This window comes from Temnothorax curvispinosus, unplaced genomic scaffold, assembly GCF_003070985.1.
Source record: "Temnothorax curvispinosus isolate PA1 unplaced genomic scaffold, ASM307098v1 QBEX01002901.1, whole genome shotgun sequence".
NCBI classification, from domain to species: domain Eukaryota; kingdom Metazoa; phylum Arthropoda; class Insecta; order Hymenoptera; family Formicidae; genus Temnothorax; species Temnothorax curvispinosus.
The window spans coordinates 139,145-166,111 of record NW_020212681.1 but is presented as its reverse complement, the minus strand read 5'-3'; the positions used below and the strand labels follow the sequence as shown (position 1 = coordinate 166,111).

The 26,967-nt window shown below is 38.5% G+C and overlaps 1 protein-coding gene across 4 annotated transcripts in view; it reads right to left on the bottom strand.

Annotated features, from left to right (window-relative positions):
* The window catches only part of LOC112452055 (ras-specific guanine nucleotide-releasing factor 1-like), a 54,717-nt gene that overhangs the window by 20,883 nt on the left and 6,867 nt on the right, over positions 1-26,967 (bottom strand). For all 4 annotated transcript variants that reach the window (XM_025012068.1, XM_025012071.1, XM_025012070.1 and 1 more), the window contains exons 4-5: positions 24,715-24,831; positions 20-126 (exon numbers count right to left, since the gene is read on the bottom strand). In XM_025012068.1, the coding sequence (XP_024867836.1) occupies positions 20-126; positions 24,715-24,831 (224 nt within the window). The remainder of the gene's footprint in view (positions 1-19; positions 127-24,714; positions 24,832-26,967) is intronic.

Below are 26,967 nucleotides of genomic sequence, written 5' to 3'. Positions count from 1 at the left end.
CGCGCGAGCCGTCGTTTACCTAGCTTCTCGTATCGCATCGATCCACGCTTTGCAGTCCGTCTCTGTGGCCGCTTTTAGCTCGTATTGCCGTTGGTTCTCCCTCCTGTATGATATTGCGAAACAGTGCTGCAACAGAGGAACGATAAAAAATTCAGTTATCTCCAATGCACGGCAGTAACGACGACGAGCGGGGGGGGGGGGGGGACTGACAAAAAAAAAGCGCGATCTCTTTCGCATGTGTGTTCGATTTGGCTCCGTTGTTGCACGTATGAAAAATGCCGTGCTCAAGCAAATCGCAATGGGGGTTTCAAAGCGTCGAGAGGCAAACGAGAATCTCCCTATGCGCCGTGTGTGCCTCCGCCTCTGGCGCCGCATTCAATTTATACATGCTCTTTCGCTATTTATGTGTTATACCGAACGTGTACAAATCCGGAAATGCGGCCTCTCACGGATTTCATTAAACTGCCCCGTAAATATCCGCATAATGCAAAAAGCCTAGGAAACCGTCTCTATTCTCCACGGGTAGCGTTGTTGTTCTCCTCCCGCTTTATCCGGGGGATTTTATTCGCGCGACAGCAGCTTTTACGAAGACATTAACCATGCAACCCCTTATTACGATTTCATTAGCATGGCGATCGCAAATCAAAATTGCAAATCAAAATCAAGAACACACAAACAGCCGTGTGTCGAGCGTGGTTTTGCTCGGGCAGTTTTTAGATGCGTACCCGCTGATCATGCAAATTCGGGAACCGACGGATTATTTCCGTACGACCGCGAGTATTGACATATATATACACCAATGACAACATTCTCGTATATACTTTCTCTTCTTTTTTTTAACGTGTCAGATTTTAACTATAAAAGAAATGTGACCATTTAAAGAAGGCACGGTGTACGCTGCACTTTGTCAGCGCATGCACAGGATTCTGCATTTTAAGATAAAAGTTCTCGGCCGTTTTGTGCTCGACGACATTCTACAAGGCAAACATGCATGAGGTAGGAACGTCTTGTCAGAGGGGAAGACTCGCTTTACCTTTTCAAAGAAAATTCTCGGAACGTTTTTATCTATTCACGAAGCGTGTTCGGTAGCTCGTGAATGTCTTTCTATAAATCGAATCATTAGATACCTACCATCATCCTTTTAACTGCGAGATTGGATATCCAGTTCGATCACGCGTACAATATATTGCCTCAATAAACGCAGATATTTTGTTTCAAGTTTTACGCAGGCCTTTAAAACAGAGAAAGAAAGAATTCGCAAAGAGGAAGGAATTAATTCGCAGTACTTATTATAAGCAAATTGAGTAAACTGAAAAACTGTGATTACGTGAGAGTGCAGTTACCGCCCTTTTCGTGCCCGTTATGATATATGAGTTTACCGAGCAGAAAAATGACGAGTTTTTGCTAGGCTGAAACGGGTGTACATTTAATTACGCTAAATGGCGTTACTTCGTTTTGAAAAAAGGCTGACTTTGCTTTTTCTTTTATCCAGCACGTGAAGAAAAAAAGAAAAAAAAGTTTGTATTCGGAACAACGTGGAACAGCTTGCAGCAATTTAATATCTCCTAAATGAATTGGAAGATGGATTCTGATACCTGAATGCATTAAAATTAAAGCAGCGCGCCTATATTATTTCGTTTCCACAGCGCAACGCGGAGAGTGCATCGGTTAATTTTCGTCCGCGGCTTATAACGCATTGTACACCGATACTTTAATTAATTAAAATCTGAGGTGACGATGTTAAAATAGAAGCGTTAATTATACTCGCGGTGCATTAAAATACGATAACGACGATAGGTTTCTCCGGGCAAAACCGGATTATGTGCACGTTCCATATCGATAATTTGCATAGATCGAATATTTCCAATTTCTAGTAACGGACGTGAACTCGTCGCATAAGCTTGCGATCAGAATCGCTAACTATATTTTATTGGTTTATTTAATACCTCGGAGAATCGCATAAATCAATGATTAAAAGGATTAAGAAGGATTTTGCAAAAATTGAGATAACGTATTATGTATATCTATTTATATATGTAAATCAATAATGCCTAAAAAATTGACAGAGCATTGTCGCTTCAAATTTATGTTAATTTGTTTTACTTTTCGGCAAATGTAGTACGTTACGTACGTTATATTTAGGATTCTCTCTCACATCTCTCACGTGACGAAGGATATTTACGTCAACGTCAACCGATCTGGCATATATACGCTTCAAATTAACTTCGTTTGCGCTACATTAGCTTTCTATGGGATCATTACCGGAATAATTGGTGTGTGTGCAGTGTGTATGCGTTTGAGCGCTTGAGAGATGCGGCTAATTAATTAAGGCGCGCATCGACGTTACTTTAGCTTCGTTAACGTGGCTCCGCGCAACATTCTTCGGGACGTTTACAACCAACGCGGACATTTTGTCGTTAACAAAATGTCCGCATTGGTTGTAACGTCCCATTGTAATCGGCGACAAAAGGCTCGCGCGATACGTACTACACATTGTAGGACATGCGCGCGTTATATACACGGGACATGAGCAGCGGGCCAATTGTAAGTGGAATCAAGTATAATAACAATGACTATCCGCGTAAATATTCATGACCCATATCGCCGGGAAGGCAAGTCCGTGCGTACTAAGTGCTTTCTATGATATTACTTTGAAATTCGAGTCCGTGCCGTGCCGGTCACGAAACAGTCGGAGTACAGAGTTTCAATTATGAAAACGCCATTAGTTAGCACTATCGATTTGCGATGTCTAAAGATATCAGTCATTCAGATAATCCCATTATTCGAAATGGGGAATAGTTTATTAATTCCCCTGCGGAAGGTAAATGAATTAAGAAGCGACTCTTTTTCTTGCTGTCATTCCTAATCCACAATACTTCCTCGTAATAAAAGTAAGTCTGTCTACCAGGTCTGTTGAGCAGAGATCACTGCTTCAACTATTTTTCTTACTGATGGAGAAAATCTAATACATGTAAATCAATACGCGACGGATATTACCAGCTCTACTTTGGTAATATTACGTGAGGAAACAAAGACAAAAATATACATATATGGATACATTGCATATTGATTATTATTTCACATCCAATCAGAAATCTTATTCCGGATATAAGGCATATACAGGTTTGGGTACATTAATTTTTTTTAAACCAAGTTAAGGGGACTATCTGGTTTGGAGTGTGTTAAAAAATAATAATTTTTATACTTTTTTTTTAACGGTTAGTACTATCAATGTTTGTACACATATATTTTATTTATATTTTATAAAATATCCATGAATTTTGATATATAAAAATAATATAAATCAGTGTGAGAACATGTCTACTGCCCGTGTAGATATCTCAATAATTTTATATTATTTATCTTCTTCTTCTTCTTCTTCTTCTTCTTCTTCTACTAAGACTGTTGTCCTGTCTATTCTACCTCTGTGACCCCTCTTGCGAGCCTGATGTCCAACTCTGATACCAGCGTTTAGGTGGTCTACCTGACAGCCGAGTTGTGTTTGGTCTGTGTGTCTTTGCTATTTTGCTATTCTCTCCGGGCCCATTCTGTGGACGTGGTCTCTCCACTGGCGCTCTCTCGTTCACCTCACTATGTCCTTGATCTCAAGTTCAGTTCTTCTTGTCTCGCTTTTTATCTGCTCTCTGAGGGTTACGCCTTTGGTAGTCCTCAGTATCTTCATCTCGGTTCTTCTCATTATTCTTTTAGTCTTTGATGTTTCTGCTCTTGTTTCAGCTGCGTAGGATCGACCTTATACAGGTCTTATAGATTTTAACTTTGCTCCGCGTGCTCATGTACTGGTTTCGCCATATAATGTCCCTGAGGCAGTTAAATATCCTTGCTGCTTTTTGTCGGCCTGCATTCATACTTCTCTGGTGATATTCCTGCCGTTTCTACTCCTATAAGGTAATTAAACTTTACCTGTTGGATGATGTCGTCATTAGCTACTACCTTACATTGGACCGGATCTTTAGCGATCACCATCGCTTGGGTTTTATCGACTGATATAATCATGTTGAATTTTTCTGCTGTCGCCTTAAATTTGCATAGGACTTGCTGTAGGTTGTCTTCCGTTTCTGCTAAGAGTACGGCGTCATCCGCATAGCACAATATCCTCAATATTCGATCCCCTATTCTATAACCGCAGCCTACTTTGTTGACGCTTCGGATAATTTCGTCCATGACCAGATTGAAGAGTGTGGGGCTTAGGCTGTCGCCTTGTCTGATGCCTGTGGTGACCGGGACTTCTTTTATTAGACCTTGATCTGTTTTTATCTTTGTTTTTTTGCTAGTGTTGAGCTCCTTGATTATATCTAGATGGCTAACTTTCCTTTGCCTTAGGATGGTGATCACGTCGCGTAGCCTTATCCTGTCGAATGCTTGTTTTAGGTCCACAAAGCACACAAACACTGGCTTGTTGAACTCCACGGACTTTTCGATGAGTTGTTGCAGTATGAATATTGCGTCCAGTGTTGATCTGTTCGGTCTGAAATCCTTGTTGTCCTTCGCAGATGGGTACTTTATCCGTGATCTTTTTCGTTGAAATTTTTGTGAGGAGTTTTGCTACGGTGCTTAATAGCGTTATGCCTCCATAGTTTATGGGATCACACTTCATACCCTTTTTGAATACAGGCACCGTAATGCTCTTCCATTCCTTTGGTGTCCAACCTGTGTCCTCGATGACCCGGAACAGATGCGCTATATGGATCATTAGCTCGTGGTCGCTGTACCTAATCATTTCATTGGTGATGTTGTCAATGCCTGGTGATTTACGATTCTTCAGCTTACTTATAGCTGCTAGTACTTCTTCTGATGTGATTCTATCAGCGGCAATGTTATCCTCCGTATCATCCATATATTATTTTTGTATATCAAAATTCACGGATATTCTATAAAGTATAAATAAAATATGTGTACAAACATAAAATTAATAGCACTAACCGTTTAAAAAAAAATGTATAAAAATCGTTACTTTTTAACACTCCAATTACAATATAAATCATCAAATAAATTTAACATTTTATTTGTATATAAAGTTAAGTTTATATATAAAATATATAACAAAAAAATTTTATTTTTTGTATCAAAATATATTTTTATTATAATTATGAAAAACTAATAATAGTTGTAAAAATTACATACAGATAAACATAGTGGTTTTTACATAGGATATTAATAATTATCGTAAAAAAAAATAAAATTTTAATTAACAAAAAATGCATGCAACCTTGTTTCCACTTTGTGCTAACCATGTCTGCACGCTCTTTGACAATTATATATAAAAACGAACTACACCAATAATTACAAAACATCGATATAATACTTGTGCAGAATTACATACATCGTAGAATCGCATGTTAAAAATAATGATAGAAAAAAATATTGGTGTTCAGAGATGAAAAAATTTTTTAACTCAGGAAAAAAGTTAATAAGTTTAAGTTTGTGTTTTAAAAATAATTAGTTAAAGTTAAAAAATAACTCATTTTAAATTAACTAAGCTAAGTTAAAAGTTAATTTTTTAACTTTTTTCTTTAATTTTTAATTAATTAACTAGTTACTATACCCAACTGGATATACGTAAAATATGTCTTCGTCACATCCGGAAGAGAAGATCTACACAGAGAGAATTTTTTATTATATTTAAATTCACTCTTAAATTCACTACAAACTTGGGACGACTTGGCAACCAAGGAATTTTTAAAATACTAGACACTACAGACGTGCGCTTCGCGCGCGCTATTTAGCTTTAACATTATGCTATTACTATTACACTATTAACTCCTTGATACACACAACTGTCAAAATATACAATGACAGCTGCAAATGAAATAAGCGCAGCAAGAGAACCAATCGGCATCGCGGAAAAGCGAAAACAATAAACTTCACATCTCCTTTTTAGAAGAGGATACAAAAGACCTTTACAAACGTGATAAACATTACCAAGCAGATTGGTAAATTTTAAAAAATTATTGAAATTTTCTAGATATATTTTAGTAAAATTAATCAAACATATTTTATATTTTAATGTAATAGATATTAATATTTTTTATTATGGTAGATATTAATCAGAATAGCTCGCATAAAATTCTTGGTAATATATGTTCTCTCACAACTACCATGATTTCAGGGTAAATTAAAAAAAAATTATCTCCATGTATATAAGCATTAATTAAACATTTGACGCATTAAATCTTAATTAAATGCTGCTTCTTACATGAATGCAGAGAGAAAAAGGAGATAGCAAAATACATATTTTACTTCTAGATTTCCAATAGCTGCTTCTTTCTTATATCTCGTAGTGCTCTCGCATATCTCGCATTTTGAGCACGACATTGTTTTTACGTTTTTACATCCATGGTTACACGTCTCTAGAATTTTATTTGTAATGTATGAGACTGCAATGCGGGCAATACGCAACGAGCAAACCGCGCGCAAGATTTCTTATACAATACTTTGCAACATGAACAAGTTTTCCTGACCGTAAAACTTATGAGAAAATTAGATGGTTGAGTTTATCTCAAGAATGCATCGTGATTCTAGCATGTGCTTGCTATTGCATAAAAAATCATAATTTTTTGTAGATTACAATTTAAAGCCATTAGATCGCGCGATCGTACGAATCATAAATTTTATATTTCTTTTATCGCGAAAAAGTGTGACAATTAATACATTCCCAAATTTTATATTTCTGTTATCACGCAAAAATGTAACAATTAATACATTCCCAAATTTTATATTTCTATTATCACGCAAATGTAATAATTAATAGATATATTTCCAAAGGTGTAAATTAAATATGAATTTTTTTTTAATAATATTTAACATATTTTCTGGGACAAAAGTTACAATATATTAAATACTGTCCCATTACCTTTGCTTGTAATACTCCTAACTTTTAATTTCTATCTATATTCTGTCTACGATATTACACAAGCTCAAAGATTTGTATTGCTTATTTTATAATAATACTATAAATGAAAATTGCAATAAGCCGAGTGCTTAAAGACTATTGTGAGATGCATTTTCTTTCACTATGCGAGAAGAACATTGTGATCGATCAATGTGACTCTTTGATCGAAGGGACTTCCCTTTTCCGGATTTCTAAGAAACATGGGGATTTAACGGCGATGCGAGAATATGGGAACTCTTTCTCCCTTTTTCGAAGAAAGAAACGTCTGTAAGATCAGGCCTCTCGAGGACAGGAAAATAACGGTGAGACCGTGTAAACGTATCGCGGTTCCCACGTGTATTTGACGAGAGCTCTTTGCTCTCGAAACTAGGACGTGGGTGAAGTTCGTTTTCATCCCAACATTCCAACGAGAGCGTGTGTGCTGGAATGGAACTTATTTGAGACCGTTACAACTAATGCAGTAATTACGCTCTTTGTCGTCTTAGTCGACATGTCAGCGGTCTTTGATACCATTTCATTTAGGCATCCTACATATGTACATATGTATGTTATGTGGAAAATTTGAGAGCTTTATGCGACAGCATAATCGCCCCGGGCGATTAATCTCGACGTTGCGAAATCATTTAAATCGAGAATTTAAAGACTTTTATTTAACAACTTAAATTGCAGATACTCGAAAAATTTTGCAAATATCAGAAAGAAGGAGTGTCATTTTTTCCACAAAAATTTATGTATTTCTAGATTTTGTATAAAGATTAAAGAGATATGTCAAACTTATCTTTGATAAATCTATCTGAGGTATCCGTTACATTCACGTCCGATACTAAAAACGACACACGCGGACAGGTCCGAATTGCCAGGTCGGTTACGCGCAGTAAACCAACATTAAGCTGGCAATCCATCACACGACTGGTAATCGCCGGCTACGGTTTACTATCCGGCCACATACTCGTAGTTACTTAAAAACAGTATCCAGCGATATCGTGCACAGAGGAAGAGCGTCTTGCCCTGATAACACATCCCGGACGACGGTACGGAATCCTCTCAGTTTCTACGTCTCTTTCATCACGGAGCGAAACTTGTGTCAACTTGCATTTAGATTAGAAGATGCAAATTCCACTTTGCTTTGCTTGCACAGAGAACTGCAACTGGCTAACTCTAACACACTCTGTTTAGCACACTCGTCTTTCATACCCGCGCTCGTTTCCTTATCTTAAATAATAATTTAAATAAAGATTTTACTTCGTGATTTATATCTCGTTTAGTCATTTTGCATATTCAAAATTTCAAAAATGCGACAATCGCGACAGTGACGAGCATATTGCTGGGTATACGCAGCTGTCATGGAAGCGGAGGATCCTCGGCACGAATTCCGTTTATATCAAGGTCGAGCTGTCGGCTTAATCTAGAATTATGTACAACCCTGCATTACACATTACGGTGAATCGTAAATCTGCCGCTTTCATAAAGTCGCGACGCGACGGTGGCAAAGAGTCTCGCAGTGTAACGCGCTAACTGGCGAGTCATCACTATTTGATGGAGAAGACCGCTAATCGTATTTTTAATTCATGATTTAATGCGCGATTAATGAGCAGGCGTTTGCTCATCTCGCTACCGACCGGAGGTTTAAAGTGATAACAGCATTTCGCGCCGCTATATTCCAGCCTTTTCGTTTATTAATTACGGTTGCTCGATTCTCGGGAACACACAAACTGGTCCCAACACCTGTACATGCGGTTATCAGGACTGATTATTTAGTTATTGAGTCTCATTAAATCACTACAAATTCAAATAATTAACAAGAGAAAGGCCAAAATCACCTCACTTTGATAAAATATATCTATACTGGTGAAACATGCGGGGATTTACATTTCACATAATAGAATCAGAAAGGACTAAATTAATTTATTTATAATTTATATTAATGTTGAAAAAGACTGAACAAATGGTTTAATCAACTACCAAACTAGAATTATGCATTAAAAAAAAACATTTTACTTTTATTTTCCAATATACTGACGTATATATATTTGCATTTTTAAAGATAAATATATAGGGGAGACCGGGGCTATCTGTCTACGGAGGCTATGTGTCCACAGTACTGCTATCTCAAGTTTTAAGAGACAAATGTCTCTACCATTGTAACAAGTAATTGAAAAATGCCCTACATAAGAAATTTAAATGTTGTTTGTTTTCTTGTGATGCCTCTCGCAGACGCTATATACGTTTAAAAAAAAGCGAAAACAATTATTTACATTTTTTGACGGTCGAAAAATTTGCTGTGCGACAGTAGTTTAACTCAAATTAAAGTAAGCAATTCATAATATTATCAATTAATATATAGTTATCAGGTGTGTGTGTGTGAGAATAAAAGAATAAAAATTGAGCGAGAATCTTTTCGTAAAAACAGTGTTAGACTTTGGAATAAATGTTCGGGCTCTCACTCGCTACTGTAAAAAAGTGACCTACGAACAACTACTTGATCCTGCGATTCAAGAATCGTCACCAAATTTTTATTTTAAAAATACACGTCAAGTTAAATATATGAGTTTGTCTTAAATTATAGAGTATTTTCTATTTCAAACGCTGCCGAGGATAAAGTAAAGCCCCCAAATAAAAAAAAAGATCAAAGAATTGAGGGGACAAAAGAAACTCATCACACTGATTTTGCAACGGACTCAAAATTAGTTTGATGCCACCGTATATAAAGAAAAGTCAGCTATACGCAGGAAACTTGTCAAAAAATCTACACAAAGTGCCTACTACTTCTCTGACTTCAACGACTAGGCAGTTTTTTCAATATTATATATTAATAATAAATAATATTATAAATAAGTATAGAAATTAATATAAATAATGTGTTTTTTATTATGTGAAAAGATAGCCCCGCATATGGGACCCCGTCTACGCTTAACTTATCCACTTAAAAAATTCGTCTCTTTAAAATGTTAAAAGATCAACGATTCTAATTATGTTTTTTTTTTATAGCAAAGTTGAAAGGTTATACCATTAAAATTTTAGCCAAATATCTTTATTAGTTTTTTAGTAAACTTGAAAAAAGCGTAAAGTGTGGACACGTAGCCCCTACCTACATTTCTTTTGATAAAAATTGTATATATTCCACGTAATATTTCGTGGTATTTCCGAGTAATATTTCGATGAAAGAGCAAACTAAATTATATTTGACCCACTTTTAACAGCCTAAGGATATTATGATAACTCACGAGTAAAAAACTGAAGTAACTTCGTCGAATTCAATTTTTCGAAATATATTCGTTATAGTTATTTGTTTCATTGTTATGTTTCCGTTGTCACGAGCAAACAAAGAACTCTTTTTTTCCCCCTCCGTGTAATATACAGAATCAATATTACGTCAGTGTGAATCCCTGCTGAAAAGTTTGCCCTCGCGCTCTTAAATTTTTAAATGAAAACTGCCATCCAAGAGTCGCGCGACAGCCTCAAAATGCAATGTTTATATTACGTGCACGTATAAGAAATTGAAAACAAGTTTAAAATAATAAAAAAGGAAAGTCTCCCTCCCTCTCTCTCTATCTATCTATCTATCTATCTATCTATCTATCTTTCTTTCCGCGCAGAGGAATAAAAGGACCGAAAGAACGCGAAATAAAAAATGACCATTTCAAAAATGTATAAAGATAGAAAAATAATGTGTGAAAAAAAATACGTGAAAAAATAACTCACGTTGAGCACGGAATGTAAAAGTTAGTTCGTATTCGAAGGCAAAAGCGACACCCGCTGATAAACAATGCGCACTGTAAATTATAAAAAATACACAATGAACGGAGTTTGTTATAATTTTTACAAGCCGTATATCCTTTATTCTCCGTGTTTCACGCGCGTATACGTGAGTGAGTCTCCTGTGTTACATTTAATAAACTCGTAAAAACAGTTTCCACCATCTGAACTCGTCGACGTTTACCTTATGATGTTATTTTACGGCAAAATGAAACTTATCCGAGCTGTTTTAATCCGCGCGACTTTCTGTACGCGGGATTAAAACTGATTAATAATGAGTTATATAACTTGTTCCTCACCCTAGTCCCAACTTTCTCGCGCACATATAACGCTAGTTATTAGAACGATCGCGTAGGTTTTCCCCGCGGGGATATAGATTTATCGCGAGCTGCATCGTAGAGCACAATTCGCGGCACGTTCGAACGTTGTTATAGATTTTCGCACGCGAGAAATGAGACTTCAATAAAATCACTCGCGTCAGAACGCGGTATATCTCCGGATATATATTTCCGCCGTGCGTTGCTACGGACGTGCAGATGCGCTGCAATTCGAACAACACTGGTTTTCCGATACATTTCACCTCTCGTCAGTTAGAGATTCGATAGACGTTTCCCGTAAGGAGAGAGAAGAAAAAAGGGGCGGGGAGAGCTCAAAATTCCTATTTATCAAACACTTGTGCCGATCGATAGAATTCGCGATACGTTGCACAAAATAACGCGTTTCAGGCATAATAACAGCCACAAACGTACTGCCGGTTAATGCAAAAATAAGGGCCGGTAAGGAAATTGACCGGGACAGAGCGATATATCCCTGTGGACAGCTAATAAACTTCTTTAAACGCACCATTCGGGGCTCGTATATAAGAAAGGTAAATTACGCACACCGGCGCTCGTGCACACGGTCCCCTGGTCGTCGGAAAATTAAGATGAATGCCAAGGATAAACGTTTGACAAGGGAAGGGGGAAAATAATTCGCTCCAGGTCACAAAGTTGCTCCTGCTCATCCCGTACGCAATACATACAGGTGGAAGGTAAGTATATACATATATATATTGGGTGTACAACTTAATTCGGTCCGTTTTTTTGCTTGAAAAACGCATTTATTGTGAAAGAACGGTACGTACGGTTTTATTCAAAGTATTGTCTATTGTTAGCCACTACTTTTTCCCATCTTTCTGGCAGTATATGGATACCGCGTCGGAAGAACGCTTCATCCTTTGAGGCTTCCACAAATCGACTCAATTTTTGATATCCTCATATGATGTGAAGTGCTGTTCAGACAGGCCGTGCGCCATCGATCGAAATAAATGGTAATCAGAGGGAGCAATGTCTGGTGAATACAGCGGGTGGGGTAGGACTTCCCATTTCAACGTTTCCAATATGTTTTGACGGGCTTTGCGACATGGGGTCGAGCATTGTCATGCTGCAAAATCACTTTATCGTGTCTATTGTTGTTGAAATGGCTTGTTGAGTCACTCCCAATGATCCTGCCAATTCTTCTTGCGTTTGACACGAGTCTTGATCAAGTAATGCCTTCAATTCTGCATCTTCGAAAACCTTCTCTCTTCCACCGTCATGCCGGTCTTCGACGTCAAAATCATCGTTCTTGAAGCGTTGAAACCACTCTCGGCACGTTTTTTCACTAATTGCGGCCTCACCATACGTATTTGAGAGCATTCGATGAGCCTCAGCCACAGATTTCTTCATATTGAAGCAGAAAATTAAAACCTCCCGCGAATGACGAGAATTTGGCTCGTAAGCTGCATTTTCAATCGAGAATAACTTTATGATGCAGACACAAATCGACTAATATTTCGATGGCGTTATGTTTACAAATGCCTAAGCTTATTGTATGACGTCTACGATCTATTTATTTCGACTACCACTTACTGCTACAGTCATCTTTTGAAAACGGACCGAACTAAGTTGTACACCCAATATATATATATATATATATATATATATATATCATGCACGCAACAACCGCGCGCGATTGATTATTAGCTCGCGGTGTTTGCATTGCAATTTATTCGAATTAAACACAATAGAAACTGGAATTTCAATTTGTGAGGACGACCGAAAGGTATGGTATTAAATTACGCGCGCGTGTAACGAGTATTAATGCGAACATAAAAATAATATGTTCCATATCGATTTGCATATGCGGCTCTAATCGAGTTTCATGTGTGTGTGTGTGTGTGTGTGTGTGTGATTCGCGCGTATAAATGCATGCGGAAAATTGGACAGATAGTTACGCTGAAAATTGGTTTTCAGTATAAAACGAAAGAGGAGTTACTACAAACTGAATAAAAAACACAAAATCCTAATAACGGATTAAAAAGTTACCTGATAATTTGCAGCGTTGAGTAATTAAATCATACAAGCTAGCCGCGCGTATAATTTGATGTTGGCAGGTATTTTCTGATATGTACAAGCGCAAAATTTACACAAAGTTTCTGCTAATAATTATGTGCATTTGTACAAATTCGTACATTTCGTAAAAATAATGTATAAAATAGTCTTTTAAAAAACCTTTTTATTAAATATTAAATATTAAATAAAAATATTATATAAAAATATTCAATTTTATTAAATATTTAAATATGTATAAAAAACTAAATATATGTGTATATAAAATATACATTTTAGACAAAAACGTATGAAAAATGCATACATATTTGTATGTGTGCAAAATTTTTTTAATGCAAATCACATTCATATTGTAAAACAAATGATAGAATAGTACATAATACCTGCATTTATAATATATATACATATATTATAATTTAAATGCAATAACTTCACATGTTGATAAAATAGAAATTATTTTACGTTTTGATATTATTGTACAATTAACATATTTAAATTTAAAGCAAAAGAAGAGAAAAGAGAGAGATTGTTATTCATATTACAGATACAAATATTAATGTAGAGCGTGATCTACTAAATCATAATCAACATATTAAACTAACAAATGATTTGACCTTTTATTATCAAAACACATTGTATTATTATATACATAATCATAATGTTGCTGGCAGCATACATTTTAGCATATAGCGCTGCAAATGCACAATCTGTCTGAAGAGCACAATCGTTTTGAGTGAGACTAAACTCGAAACAACGAGATAAAGCATGTTGCCATGTTGCATCATGATATGATAGATCTAGATAGATCTGGTTTAACTGCGTCAATTTTATTTAAATTGGTCGAAAGCTTTCATCGCCACGTATAAAAAATGTTAAAATATGTTACAGCTTTTATCAGGTCATTAATTCTTGAGATACCTTAATTAAAAGCACATTTAACGTGAAATTTCTAGATAAATTGCTTGGTGACGCGGCGTTTTCTTTTTCCTTTTCCTTCTTATGCATTTGATTCTTATGCGTCATCCCGCGCTACATTTACACGCGGTCGTGCAATCGAGATATGAACGATACTTATATTATTTTAAGGAAGACGATTCTCTTGCGAAATATTTCTTCCGCGGAAAAAGAAATATTTCATAATTCTTCAAATGCATGTAAAATAATGGTTAACCCTTTGGCTACGACGAAGCTGTACCATTGTATACACCGAATTTGATTGAAAAACGTCCTTTCAATAAAACAAATGCAGATCAGAAAAATTGAGGACATTCTGATCTGATAACAAAATATTGATGGCAAAATATCAAAGCATAGGAAAAAATATCGCTCTAGTGTATTTTCGTTTCAAAGAATCAGTTAGCGGAAAGCTGATTCACTATATAGTGGCGTATAGTAGCCGAAGGGTTAATATACCGCGATACCGGGAAAGGAATGTCCTCTAGTAACGGGGCAGACAAAACTACGTGTATGTAAGGAAGAACAGTTTTCCGCCAAGGGTCCTTTGACGACCGGCTGAGAACATTGTTCTCAGATTCCAGCGATTCATTACGTTCCGGCGCGACGCGTTCACCTACGACCTACATCCTAGCGTTGCCCTCGGCCTCGCTCTCCCGTCCCGCCGAGGTCACTACGAGAGCACCTGTTAATCTTAACTACATATACATCATCGCCACTGAAATATTCCCGCTTGAAGTCGTCCGATCGACAGGCGTTTGTGCTCTAACTCTCGACGGACGTTCCATCTACCGTTGCCGCATTGTGCAACCCCTGCCATCCCTTCGCATGATGCATTTCCACCGTTACACGATCCATTTCCGCAACGGACAGAAATTAGTGTCCCCCGAGAAAAGCCGGATGTAGTTGATCCGGTTGTTGATATGATAGGAGAAGGACATGAGAGTAGGAGAACGCGTAGAGAGTGAATAAAAAGCTCTTATTACCATATTGCCATGCCAGGACAAGTCAAAGGGATAATCTCAATCATAAAATATGGTAAAATTAGTGAAAACATTAAAACGTTTAATGTGCAAATATATGAAATTAATTAAAAAGACATAAAATTAATAACATTGTAAAAGCATCATTAAGTTTACAAAAATTCAAACGTTTAATCTCAATCGCTAAAATTATGTGAAAGCATCCTAAAATAATTAAAGATAAATGAAATTCTAACAATTAGGTAACGCGCATCAAATTGCTTGTATAAAAAAAAATAAGTATTAAAAAAGGTTAACATGTATTTCATTAAAATTAAAATATACGCGTACAACCTTTTATCGCAAGAAATAAGCTAGTTAAAATAGATATGACGGATAAATTAACTGCATGCCAGAAGATGACAGGACCGTGTGTTAGTCGCGGAGTGCTGCTAAATGTGTGTCACAGGAAAATGACGCGTAAATTGGATTTCAAGTTTCAGGTAGACCTCGCAAAAACGTAATTAGCGAAAGCGGGAAAGGAGGGGGGAGACGGGTGACTCGAAGGGGAGGGAGACGAAAGGAGATAAGAGATAAGCGGCGCGGAAGCTGCTCAGCGTGAGGTAAGCTCCCACGAGGAGCTTATTTTTAGCTAGAAACAGAATCGATTCATCCCTTCTGATGCTATGCCGGTTGCCGCGGTGTGGTACCAGCAACGTCGAGCCCAAAGCCGTCGCGGCGGCCGAAGGGGAGGCCGAACGAGAGTGAGAATAAGGCCGTGGGGCGACACGAGTGGTGGCGGCTGGCGCTCACCTGCATATCTACGTACGAGAGGGAGAAAGAGGCATAAAAAAGGAAAAAGCGGACAAATATATATATATATATATATATATATATATATTTTCTCTATATATATAGCTTTCTTTCCTATATATATATTGTATGTGAAAAACAGCCACGCGCGGTCTCAGCCCATCTCGCTCTCGCTCCTTCCCTCCCTCCCCTCTCTCTCTTTTCTTTTTTCCCCCTTTCCTTCCTCCCTCTCTTTTTCATCTTCGTGCCCCCCTAACCCCCTTCCGCCGGCCTACCCCGGTGTAGCCTTGTACCGCGCGTGTGCATGCAGCATCCGCGTAGTCATAGCAGCAACGTAGTCAGGCCGATGTAAAATTCAGTGCCTCCCCAGTTTAGTATCCAGGATATTTTTTCCCCCTCGAAATATGCGCCTTTCCTCTGCCTTCCCTTTTTCTCTTTTGATTATATTTTCTTTTATTCCGGTCGTCTTTTGATCGCGACACCCCGCGGCGCCGCTACGAGAGGAGGACCCCATCAGTCGCCACGACTTTATCAAACTCCCAAGGATTTCTTACTTTAATAATTATTACGAACTTGTAATACTTACGTTACTCTCTGACTCGCAGACGGTTATTCTGAGAAGTTACACTTTGTACAACGAGGAAATATAATGCAGATATACTTTCTTTGCCAGTAGATTCTAGAGAAAGCTAATTTTAAATTAAAGATGTCATATATAAATATCCAGCTAAATTTTAATGATACTAACGGACTGTTAGTATCTTACTGTTTAAATAGAAAAATCCCCACTTCCGACATAAAATATAATCCACTTCCGACAATGTATATTTAATTTCAGACACATTCGACAGGCATACATGTAGAATTAATCTGAGAGTCGATCGAACGTAAATATGTATAATTGATCGATTGGCTGGAGCACCCGACGGCATCGTTATATGTATCGAATGGCCAGTGTGTGTGCCGCTCTGATGGCCACTATCCATCAATCTTCGTAGTTGGCGATGGATTCATTCAAGAGTATTGTGAAGCGCCATTGATAGACTCCCAGATATAGATTTACGCGAATTGTCGATACTTAGCGAGCTCGCGACCGCGCGAATATCGAGGTATCGGGCCGAATTTTCGAAAATTAATTTGCGCGTGGAGTAAAATTTCGTTGTTTGCGCGCGGCATTGGTGCGCGCAACCGCGAATTCAATGCGATATATATATATATATATTAATATATTGCAAAACATCACGAGCGTTAAAAGTTTTATACGCAATTTTATAATCAACTTTCCGATGCTAACAATTATAGCTAATAGAGGTAGCGCGGTGGATTTTACGTTTCTATAAAAGTGAAGTGTTTGACGGTGCGGTAAGCTGGGCCATAAAATGAGAGACACCCGTCTCTCATATAACACGATCGCATAAACATGCCAGTTCAGATCTTTGTGGACGTGTGTGGCAGAAAAATATTTAAACGGGCGTCGCCTTGACGTTTTCAGAGAGAGAGAGAGAGAGAGAAAAAAAGTGCGAGACGAGAAGCATATTCGAGTCACGCTTGACCTCTCGCTCACGCGAGAAATAGCGTGGATTTTCCCGTGGCGCGGTGGCGCGGCTTAAATTTAACTCCCGTGATATATTCGTGGGAATGGATTTAATTTCACGGCGAAAGCTCGAGAGGGAAGGACGCGAGGTGTTATGGGCGGCAGTTATCGGCGTGCGACGGCGACGGCGGGCTAGAGCGACGCGAATTGACGATAAGAACCCGCGATGGGGCGGAGAGAGCGGCGCGTGCAATCTCACAGTGCAGCGCACACACATTGCGGCGCTGTCGCGCCTCAGCCGTGCATAAACGCGAAACGGTGGCGGCCCTTCGAGCCCTAATTGTCATCGCAACTGCCCGACATGGCAGCCGTCGAATTAAACCCGCGAATACAGAATGCATCGAACGCCGCTACATTTACGTCACTTTGCGCGCAGATCACGGAGTTGCGCGATTCCGGTGTGTTCAGTCCCCGTGAGAGCGGGCGCGATTGTCACGGGGGTTTCTCTTCGAGAATCAGTTAACGGGCGAATTTGTCGTGGCCTGCCGCAGTTGATTACCTCGCCTCCCCATCGGGTGGTTAAATATCGTAGGTTGAAATCGTCGCGCGATTTCAACATTCCAACTCGAGATTTTACCTCGCAGGAGTATCGAACAAAACGTTAATCGTCGCGTTAATAAAAACTGACCTCTCGCTCTTTTTTTTTTAAGTTTAATAACGAGTTGTTTAACGGCAGGAGGAAAATGGCGTTTGAATCACTATTTCTCGTTCCGAGGACTAGAATTTTAATTCTGCGGGAACACAGAGCGAGGTAAAATTTTACTTTAAATCTAATTAACCGACATCACCGTAGAGAAGTCGGTGGCTCTGCGTCGAAGAGAATCTTTTGTTATTTTTTTAACTTTTTGCACGGGCAAAAAAATTCCGAAAGAATGAACACCAATCGTTCTACTGTTGAATCTATTTTTGAAGTTACGCGTCCCGCAGGGTCAGGTGAAACAACCCTCGAGGCAGTCTCCCGCGTAAAATTGCAATTCCGCAGGGGTTTCTGATATCCCGGCTCTCATATTTCTCGGCGATGTGTATCTGAAAATCTTTCGCGACGCCAACACATACACATACACGTGGCCGACAACAAATTTCGCTCATTTTTCACATGTACCGTCTCTCCGGTTATTTGAGCGTTTCCTATAGTTTGTTTGACCTTCTCTCCATAGTAGTTTGTTCCATTATCTTAGCGTTTGCGGAGAAACCGATTGTGATTTTATTTAGAGACTCAACGTTTCGAGCGCTCAATAAGGCTGAAAAAAAAGAAACGATTCAAATATGGAAAAGGTTTTTTATTTTGATACGTTACAGTTACACGGTAGATCGGCATTCCGCGGGGTTTCGAATTAATCTTTCCGCATTGCGTCTTTACGCCGATATCGATTATCCTTCGACCCGCGTTTATCATCGGTTCCGTTATTAACGTTAACGCGCCGTTGTTAATTACATCGCGACGTTAATTAGCGAACTTTGGTCGTTGCGCATTATAGTGGGGAAATAATTAATTACATAGTTCGCGGAATTAAAACTGGCGCGCGTAACAATGAGAGCGTCCAATACCTACGCGGACTCGCAGCTTTTAAAATAACTGGTCTGGATTCACCGTTTGACGATTGAAGTTGCAATTCCACCGCAGTGCGTAAATTGAGAATCTCTCGGAGGCGGAGTGCACAAACGTAACGTTTTTTCTTTTTTTTTAATAAACGCGAGACTTTCAAGAAATTAATCTCTCAAACACTTTCAATCGTTAGAGAAACTCTATACTAGGATTCTGTATCAAAAAGCACAGCGCGATTCTGGATTTCTGTAACAAAATGAAATCTGCGAGCTTTTGAAGAATTCTGTGTAGGGAGTCAAGTGGAGTGATTGATATCTTTGGATACATACGAGTAGAAAAGTTCAATAGAAAAAAATTTCCAACGGCATTGAGAAGAGAAAGAAAAGAGATAAAAGCAAGAGATAAAGGCAAGAGATGCTTTAGTTATATTAATTAATCAAGTCCAAGCCTGTATATTTTCTTGTTCTCAAATTTCCAAAGTTGCATATCTAATCTATTTTCTCGCTATTCTACTCTCGGTTTAATTAATAAGCAGCATCACTTATCGGCCAAAGTTTTACTATTATTAATATCAGTAAAAATAAGTTGGGGGGGAGAGGAGAAAAAAGCAAGATATGCTTTAATTATACTAATTAATCAAGTCTGCATTTCTATATTCTCCATTTCCACAGTTGTATATTTGATCGACTTTTTCAATATTTTACTGTCGATTTAATTAATAACGTTATAAAGTACATAGGTATATAATAATTACAAATGATAGCAAGTAAACATCGCGATAATATAAACATATAGGATTGATATTATTTTGTATTATTGCGAAAACGATCAATTAGAGAAGCCAGTATCCCACATGTAGGAGGCGGAAGTTACCGTGATATTCTCCGACATCTATTATCTGTACACCACGAGAGCGCATAAGCGGATAAGCGTCATAACATACATCGTTGATAATAATCATGCAGCTTGCACACGATTACGAAAGCAGATTGCAGCTATCAAAGATATGTCAGACGCGGAGGCGCGTTACCGACAAATCTCTTTTAACATATATGAAAGCCAACATCATCGCGGCATCGGTTCGAGGAACGCAATTTATGTTTTTACTTATATTGTTCTATAATTTTCTATTTACAAAAACAATATCTTTTTCATTAAGCTATTTTTAATCATCCTCTCGTTACACATCGCAGCTGTGCAAAAGACGGTCGGATGCTGAAAAGACAGACGATACTGTCTTTTATTAGTGGAGAGTTACTGCCGAGATATTTCTGGATCGTATAATATTAATGAGAGGTACGCGACGCGCGCGCGTGAAAGACACAGAGAGAGAGAGAGAGAGAGAGAGAGAGAGAGAGAGAGAGAGAGACCGTGACTCGAAAATAACAAAATAGCGGCTGGCGCTATACATATATTTGCGCGTCAATTAGAGATACCGCTGGGATATATTTCTGCCTCCACGGAGGAGGAGCGTGTAAAAGCTCGAAGGTGCAGAATGCTCGATTAAGAAACGTCGGATTTAACCGTCGCACTCGACATTATATAGGGTCGGCATCCTTGACCTCCTCGATCGCGAGTATGAGCGAGTGAAGAGTATCTCGGCTCTGTCTTACACACCGATGCAGCGGGAAAATAATTTATTAGGTAAGCGTTCTTCGGGGCTGTTCTTTATATTTCCAGAATGTAACTGATTATTCCGCCATTGTAATTAAATAAAAAAGTGGAGCTTGTGGAACGAAACGATAGCAAATAAAGCGGTATTTCGATGTACGATTATTCAAACGCTTGATGCGAGCGTTTGATTAATTAATCAAGACACGATTTACTTCCCCTTGTTCGCGTCGTGTCGCGCAAACTTATTACAATGACTGTTCTGATTAGAGGTTAATCGGAAAATTCATTACTAAGGGAGATAAATACAAGACAGGTGTGGTCTTGCGGTGACGGTGACGAGCAACCCGGTCGGTTTACACGAGAGAAAAATGTTTCGTTCGTGCAACAAATGACAATGTTCGATAATGCAAGGAATCCAAAGCGACCGCCTGCGGCAGGGACATAGAATATTCCAGCAAATGCTCTCCTAGAAAGGAAGATCTACATTTGTCCGCGTCCTAAGGTCGCGATAGCTGAATTAAAAAAGCAAGAGAACCCTGCGTGATGATGCAGCGTAATGTTTAAACAGCCGAATTATCCTAATATCGCTCAGCATTTCTCAAGTCTTATCAGTAATTATACATATAATCACTTGACAAAATTGTTGAAAATCAACTAGTGATTGTAACGATTATTATTAAAATTAATAGTTCATTTTCTCATATTATATTGTCAGAGATAAATATAGTTCAATAATTCGTAAATCACAACTAACATAGTAATTAGCATATTTCGCGAGTAGTTGTCGATCTTTCAGATCGCAGAAAGGAAATTAATTCTAACATAATTCATAACATAACATTAATTTACAACATAAAATGAAAGGATTTAAGCACATTTCACTTACGCGAGTTAAAACGCGGTAAACTGCGGTAATATATTCATATAGCAACGCGTCAAAATCACGGTACATTTAGACGGCTATTCATTTTGTTAGCTGGCGCTTTAAATTTTCATAATTTTCCTGCAACTTAACTCGTGAAACGAACAGTCACGTTTACCTCGAGAATAGTCGTCGGCAAATGAGAAGCTCGCGCCAACGCGAATGCGTCGCCCGGATAATTCGTATGCGGTCGTCAAACGGATCCTGTAATGCTAATTCCGAGGTTTGCATAATCATTTGTCACCGTGATCGACCAATGGAAATATTATGCAGCTGTGCGGAACGATTGGTAATTCCGGGTAAATATGTAGTTAATAGGCCGTTTGAACGAAAATGCAATATATATTTCCTCGGTTTCCCCCATTTGCCACGGCGCCCGATATTGGAATTCGGTATTTTTTACGGTCCTCTTATTCGCCACATGTATTTTCCGAGTCCTGTTGTTGCAATTGCGCCAAATCCAACATTTTATGAAGAAACATTTTCGCTTGCACAGTAGCATCACAAATATTTACTATAGTATACATATATATATAGGTAAAAACCGCACGAATCAAAAAACTATATATATATAGAATATATATATATATATATATATATATATATATATATATATATTTACGCATCGATAGATAAGTTACTCGCGCGGGGCAAAATTCGTATGAATAATATCGAAATAATTTTTTCCACGTATAACGTGTGTATGGAAAATAAAAAACGGAGTATTATTGTAGCCGGTGGCTTTAATTGTTAGCGATTGCTTGTTGAATTGACAACTACCTGTACCGTAAAGTGACGCTAAATTAGAGCAGATGCTTGCGGAACAGCCGACACTCTCGTGTGGATAACGTGCGAACGCTTCAATAAGTGAGCATCCCACGTGAAAGCCATCCAATTGTACCCGGTTATAATTGTACTCATGTATAACAAATGCATTGCTTTATCTGGCTTATACCTTCAGAAGTACATAGGCGCATTCCCTGTGAAAGATAAATGAAGCGCGTCACCTAAGACACGGCAGGCATTCAGCCGAGCACGAGACTATCACGAGGAAGAAATGCTGCGACGTTATCGAAGTATCGGATAATCTCACCTTGTCGCATCCCGCGACGCGCGTTTGACGTCCTTAATTAATTTACGTTTGCCGAGTAATAAACACGTCTTTCCTCTGCAAAAGAGATGAGGAAAAGGAGGGTGTCATGTCCGCGGAAAAGGGGGCGCGTAACTGGACCCCGCGGGCATCTCGCGTCGTTGCATCTCACGGCGCCATTGACGGACAATAGGGTACGTAAAACGGGACGAGCACATTCAGACGTAAGAGGAACGTCGTCCCGTTGTCCTTGCAACGGGTGCAACATAATGCGAACACGTCGTCGATGCCGCTCTTTCTCTCGCTACAAAACAATTTCGACTGTGCGAACCGCGCACAGAACTAAATCAATATTTCTACTTTAATTAATTCGGTTAACTAAGAAAATTGAGTTACGCAACTAAAAGCTAAAATTTAATTGAAGGTATTTCGATAAAGCGGTCTAGGTCGACCTACAGATATTAAAACCATTTTCTTAAATATTATATTAAAATAAGTTATTTATTTATTACAGTCAGATACATAGTAACGTTAACATATATTCGATCTTATAATCTCGGTTGCGTTCTAAATATAAAAAAAAATGGAAAATATTTATAATTATTTCAAAAAATCTATTTTTTATTTTAATCCTCGAATCAAAGTGCTATTAAAAATTTTTTGTTTATTAAAAATTTAGAAATGAGTATTTAAATTGATCTAAAAAAACCAAACCAAGTATAAATTCTGCAAATCACCTTGGATATGCTTTGCAGCTCCGCTCGGTGATAATTGCGGCGCTGAACAAGGTCGAGGCTGTTAAAGCGGCCGTTGGAGTTACGCATTATTTTTCGCAGCAGGCGCGTGCGATCGATTTATCGGGCGCAACGAAAGTGGAAATAAGGAAAAAAACAGTTTCCTCCTTGTCTAGGAGACTAAAAGAAAATAACTGAACGGCCGATATATCTTTAGAAAAAGCGGGAAAGCATGGCCAGCATCACGTGACCTTTGCAGAAATCAATACGCTCTCTATCCCTATCATCTCACGCGACCACATGTTGATGAGCCTCTTAATTGCTTGGCGCATTTCGAATTCATCCGTTTAACGGAGAATGCTCGTCTTGCGTAAAGTCCGTGCGGATGAAGGCCCGAGAGATAACGGTATGGATCGTAATGATTTAGGACTTGCAATACCAAAAGTTTAAACAACAAACTATAGAAATATTTTCCTGCTTTAGTTATTTATAAATTGAAAAGAGAATTATTTCGTGCTATTTAGCATTAAATGCGTTCGATTTTGATCTCTCAATATTAAACCAGTTCAATGTAGTTGATAAAAAAAAGACTTCGAAATCAAACGACCATATTTGGCGCTAATTGCGACGTTTTTTTTTTATAACAGAGAAAATCCCAGCCCGTGTCACGGTATTTCGACAGGTTTATTTTATAAATTGCAGTTTGTTCCCGAAAATTTACATGTCGCTAAAAAGTGCATGCGCGTATCGCGAAAATTACGGCTTTTTTTTACACGGGTTTTTTTGTGAAACGTCGATAATACTACGCGAATTAAATATCTTCGAAAAGTGAAATTATCACGGTCCCCCATCAATGTGGGTTAAAAGCGGGGTATGTTTTTAAATTAAGGCACGTGCGTACACATTAGCCTTTGACATTAAATACATTAACATACAGTAAACACTTTTGAATTATCCATTACGCGTTTGAATGCATTATGATCGGAAACAAATGAGGCTGGAGAATTGCATTATTCTGCGTGTCGCCGTCTATCAATTTTTGTACAGTAATCTAGCTTGGAGAAAGAAAGAAGAGAGAAAAACTTAATTGACATTCGTAAATTTTCTTTTTTATAAACGTGAACTGTATGTTGGAACAACTTTCGCTGTTTTGTGAAAAATGTAACTTTGTGTTTCTAGAAAAAGTTTAAAGACAGCGCTGCGCGCTTTATCTAGATTTCGACAGCTTCGATAACCCGACAGGCTCATATGCAATATATGCAATTTCTGTTGGCGGTTGGCGCATGCACGATATTAAAGTGGGACAGAAACAGCGTGCGCTACATCGAAGCGAAAATGGAAGTAAAACAGGCGCGAGCGGCCGTTTAACTGACTAAAATTCTTTGATCACGCGCGGGGGTGCGTCTATTGCAGAGCTCGTGCGCTCGCCAAAGCAACACACATTGCGTACCTGTTTATCCGGCTCTTTGCCTTTGGCGGTGATGAGTCGATCGCAATAACAGCCTTCCAGCAGAACGACGCCACTGGGTCGTGAGCAAGTCTCGTTCTCGTAATAGAATAGCAGATTCTGTAACAGACGTCATAGCCATGTATGGTAAAGCTCGCTTTCCTCTCACGAGACGGGAAGGAAACGTGAGAAAATAAGCATCTGCGTATAACTTTTTGTATATAATACGCGCGGACGCGGAAAATAATGATATGTCACGATATTTAATGTTTCACGCCTGGATATTTCACGCGGTGCTGTGTCGCGCGCTTTTAATTTCGCAAATAAAATAAACCTTTCAACAATACAACCCGCGTGTCTGGAATTTAATTCAAGTCGAGTTAAGCCACAATATTGTGTCGCTTAAGTTTCCATTACAAGGTTTCCACCGCCAGGAATGCCTGACCATACGCCGACTGCTTCTACTGAAGAACTGCTTTACTCGGTGCGCGGGTACGAAGCACGGAGCCGTGTTCTCTATGCTTGCATAGAGTAAACAAATTTCAGCGAGGCATTCAGAGAGAACGCAGTAAATAAAACTTAAACTTATTTAGGATTGTGTACATGTAAAAAATATACCTTTGCATATTTCAGTTACGTTACGGCGCGATATGTGTGAAATAGCATAGCGTTAAATTCAAATACGTTTTTATCTTTCGTTACCGAAATAATGGCTTGTAATACACGTTTATGAAGGGCGGAAAACAGAAAACCGTTCCCCTCGGTTCTGCGCGAAACTAAAATATCGCACAAATTTACCTGCTGCGCGTTATTAGAAAATAAATGCTTACAAAATAATATCATCTGGTTTTACGTTAAATTACATGGCGCACGTGTGTGTGTGTGTGTGTTGCGCGGCGCAAGATTTGCGGAATGAATATTGGAATTGTACGCACACTCATATCATATAAAAGCCAGTTACGTTCCGAATAATCCGCCGGATAAAATTCGCGTTGCTGATACATGATACAACCTGGAACACTCGGAACACAACGATTTTGCTTTTGTCGCGCCGTGACATTATCGACAAGCATCCGAAAATGTTGTAATCGACGGTTTAAATAGTATTCGACAAACAAACGAAATTTTAATTGTCCATAATATTTGTCTAATTGCGCCTATCTATGCTCGGATTTCAGGTCAACTCGTGCCGTGCAAATTTGTGCAGAAATTGTTAACTGCGAATTACAAAACGGAAACGTTGCGCGTTTGCCGACAGGTATAATACAGTTTGCGACAACACTCGTGTTTTCGTAATAAAATTCTATGAAACGAACTTACTTCTCAAAGTAAGAAACGGAGAAAAGGAGATACCCCGGAGCACAAATCTTTGATTAACTTAACTTCAACTCGGAAATTGCATGTACGCAATTTGCCGAGCGTCACGAGAAAGAATAAGTTTTATTCCTTTTATTTATTTATTATATAATTGCTTCAAACTCGCACTCTCCGGAAATTACGTAAGCGTTCTCGCGTGAAATAATAAGGCACCGATTTTCATAGATTCAAGATAAGTTTATTAAGCTATATAAGAGCGCAAACTCGAGTTACCTCCATTATCCGGTGACTCGAAACGTCTCTCGTCGATATACACTTGATTATCGCCGCGAAAGTTTCGATTCGCGACGCCGACAGGTGAAACAAGACTCCGCCGCACGACGATATCTTCGTTTACTTGACAAACTTTCGCGAAATTGCGATATTCCACTTTATTTATTACTTTATCCGAGATCTTATTTAAACGAAAAGCGACGGGGTCTGCGCTTCCCCCGTATTTATCTGATCCTATCAAAACGAAAAGAAAAAGGGCAATACTTCCCGGTATTTATCCGCTCCTATTTATTGCTTCCCGGTACATAGCCGTTTCAAGATCGGGTAGGTAAAAGTGCGCGTGGCAAATCCCGTGGCACTTCGTAGATTGTTTTTCTTTAAAACTAAAATTAGTTAAACGGTTCGATGACAAACTTTTCTTTGAAAAAGAAAAAAAAAAGAAAAAGAAAGCTGAAACTCATTTGCGATGCGATAACACGGCTCTTAATAGAATAATTAGAAGTTTCGTGTCGGTGCCGTAATTGAGCGGCTTGATGATCGTGAAAGCATATAACGAGAAGATTTATCGCTGGGCTTAAGGGATCGTGCGATATTAGAACGGGGAGAGAGAGAAGGGAAAGAAGCGAAGACCGAATTCTTGGCATAGATATGCTCCTATAAGTGAGA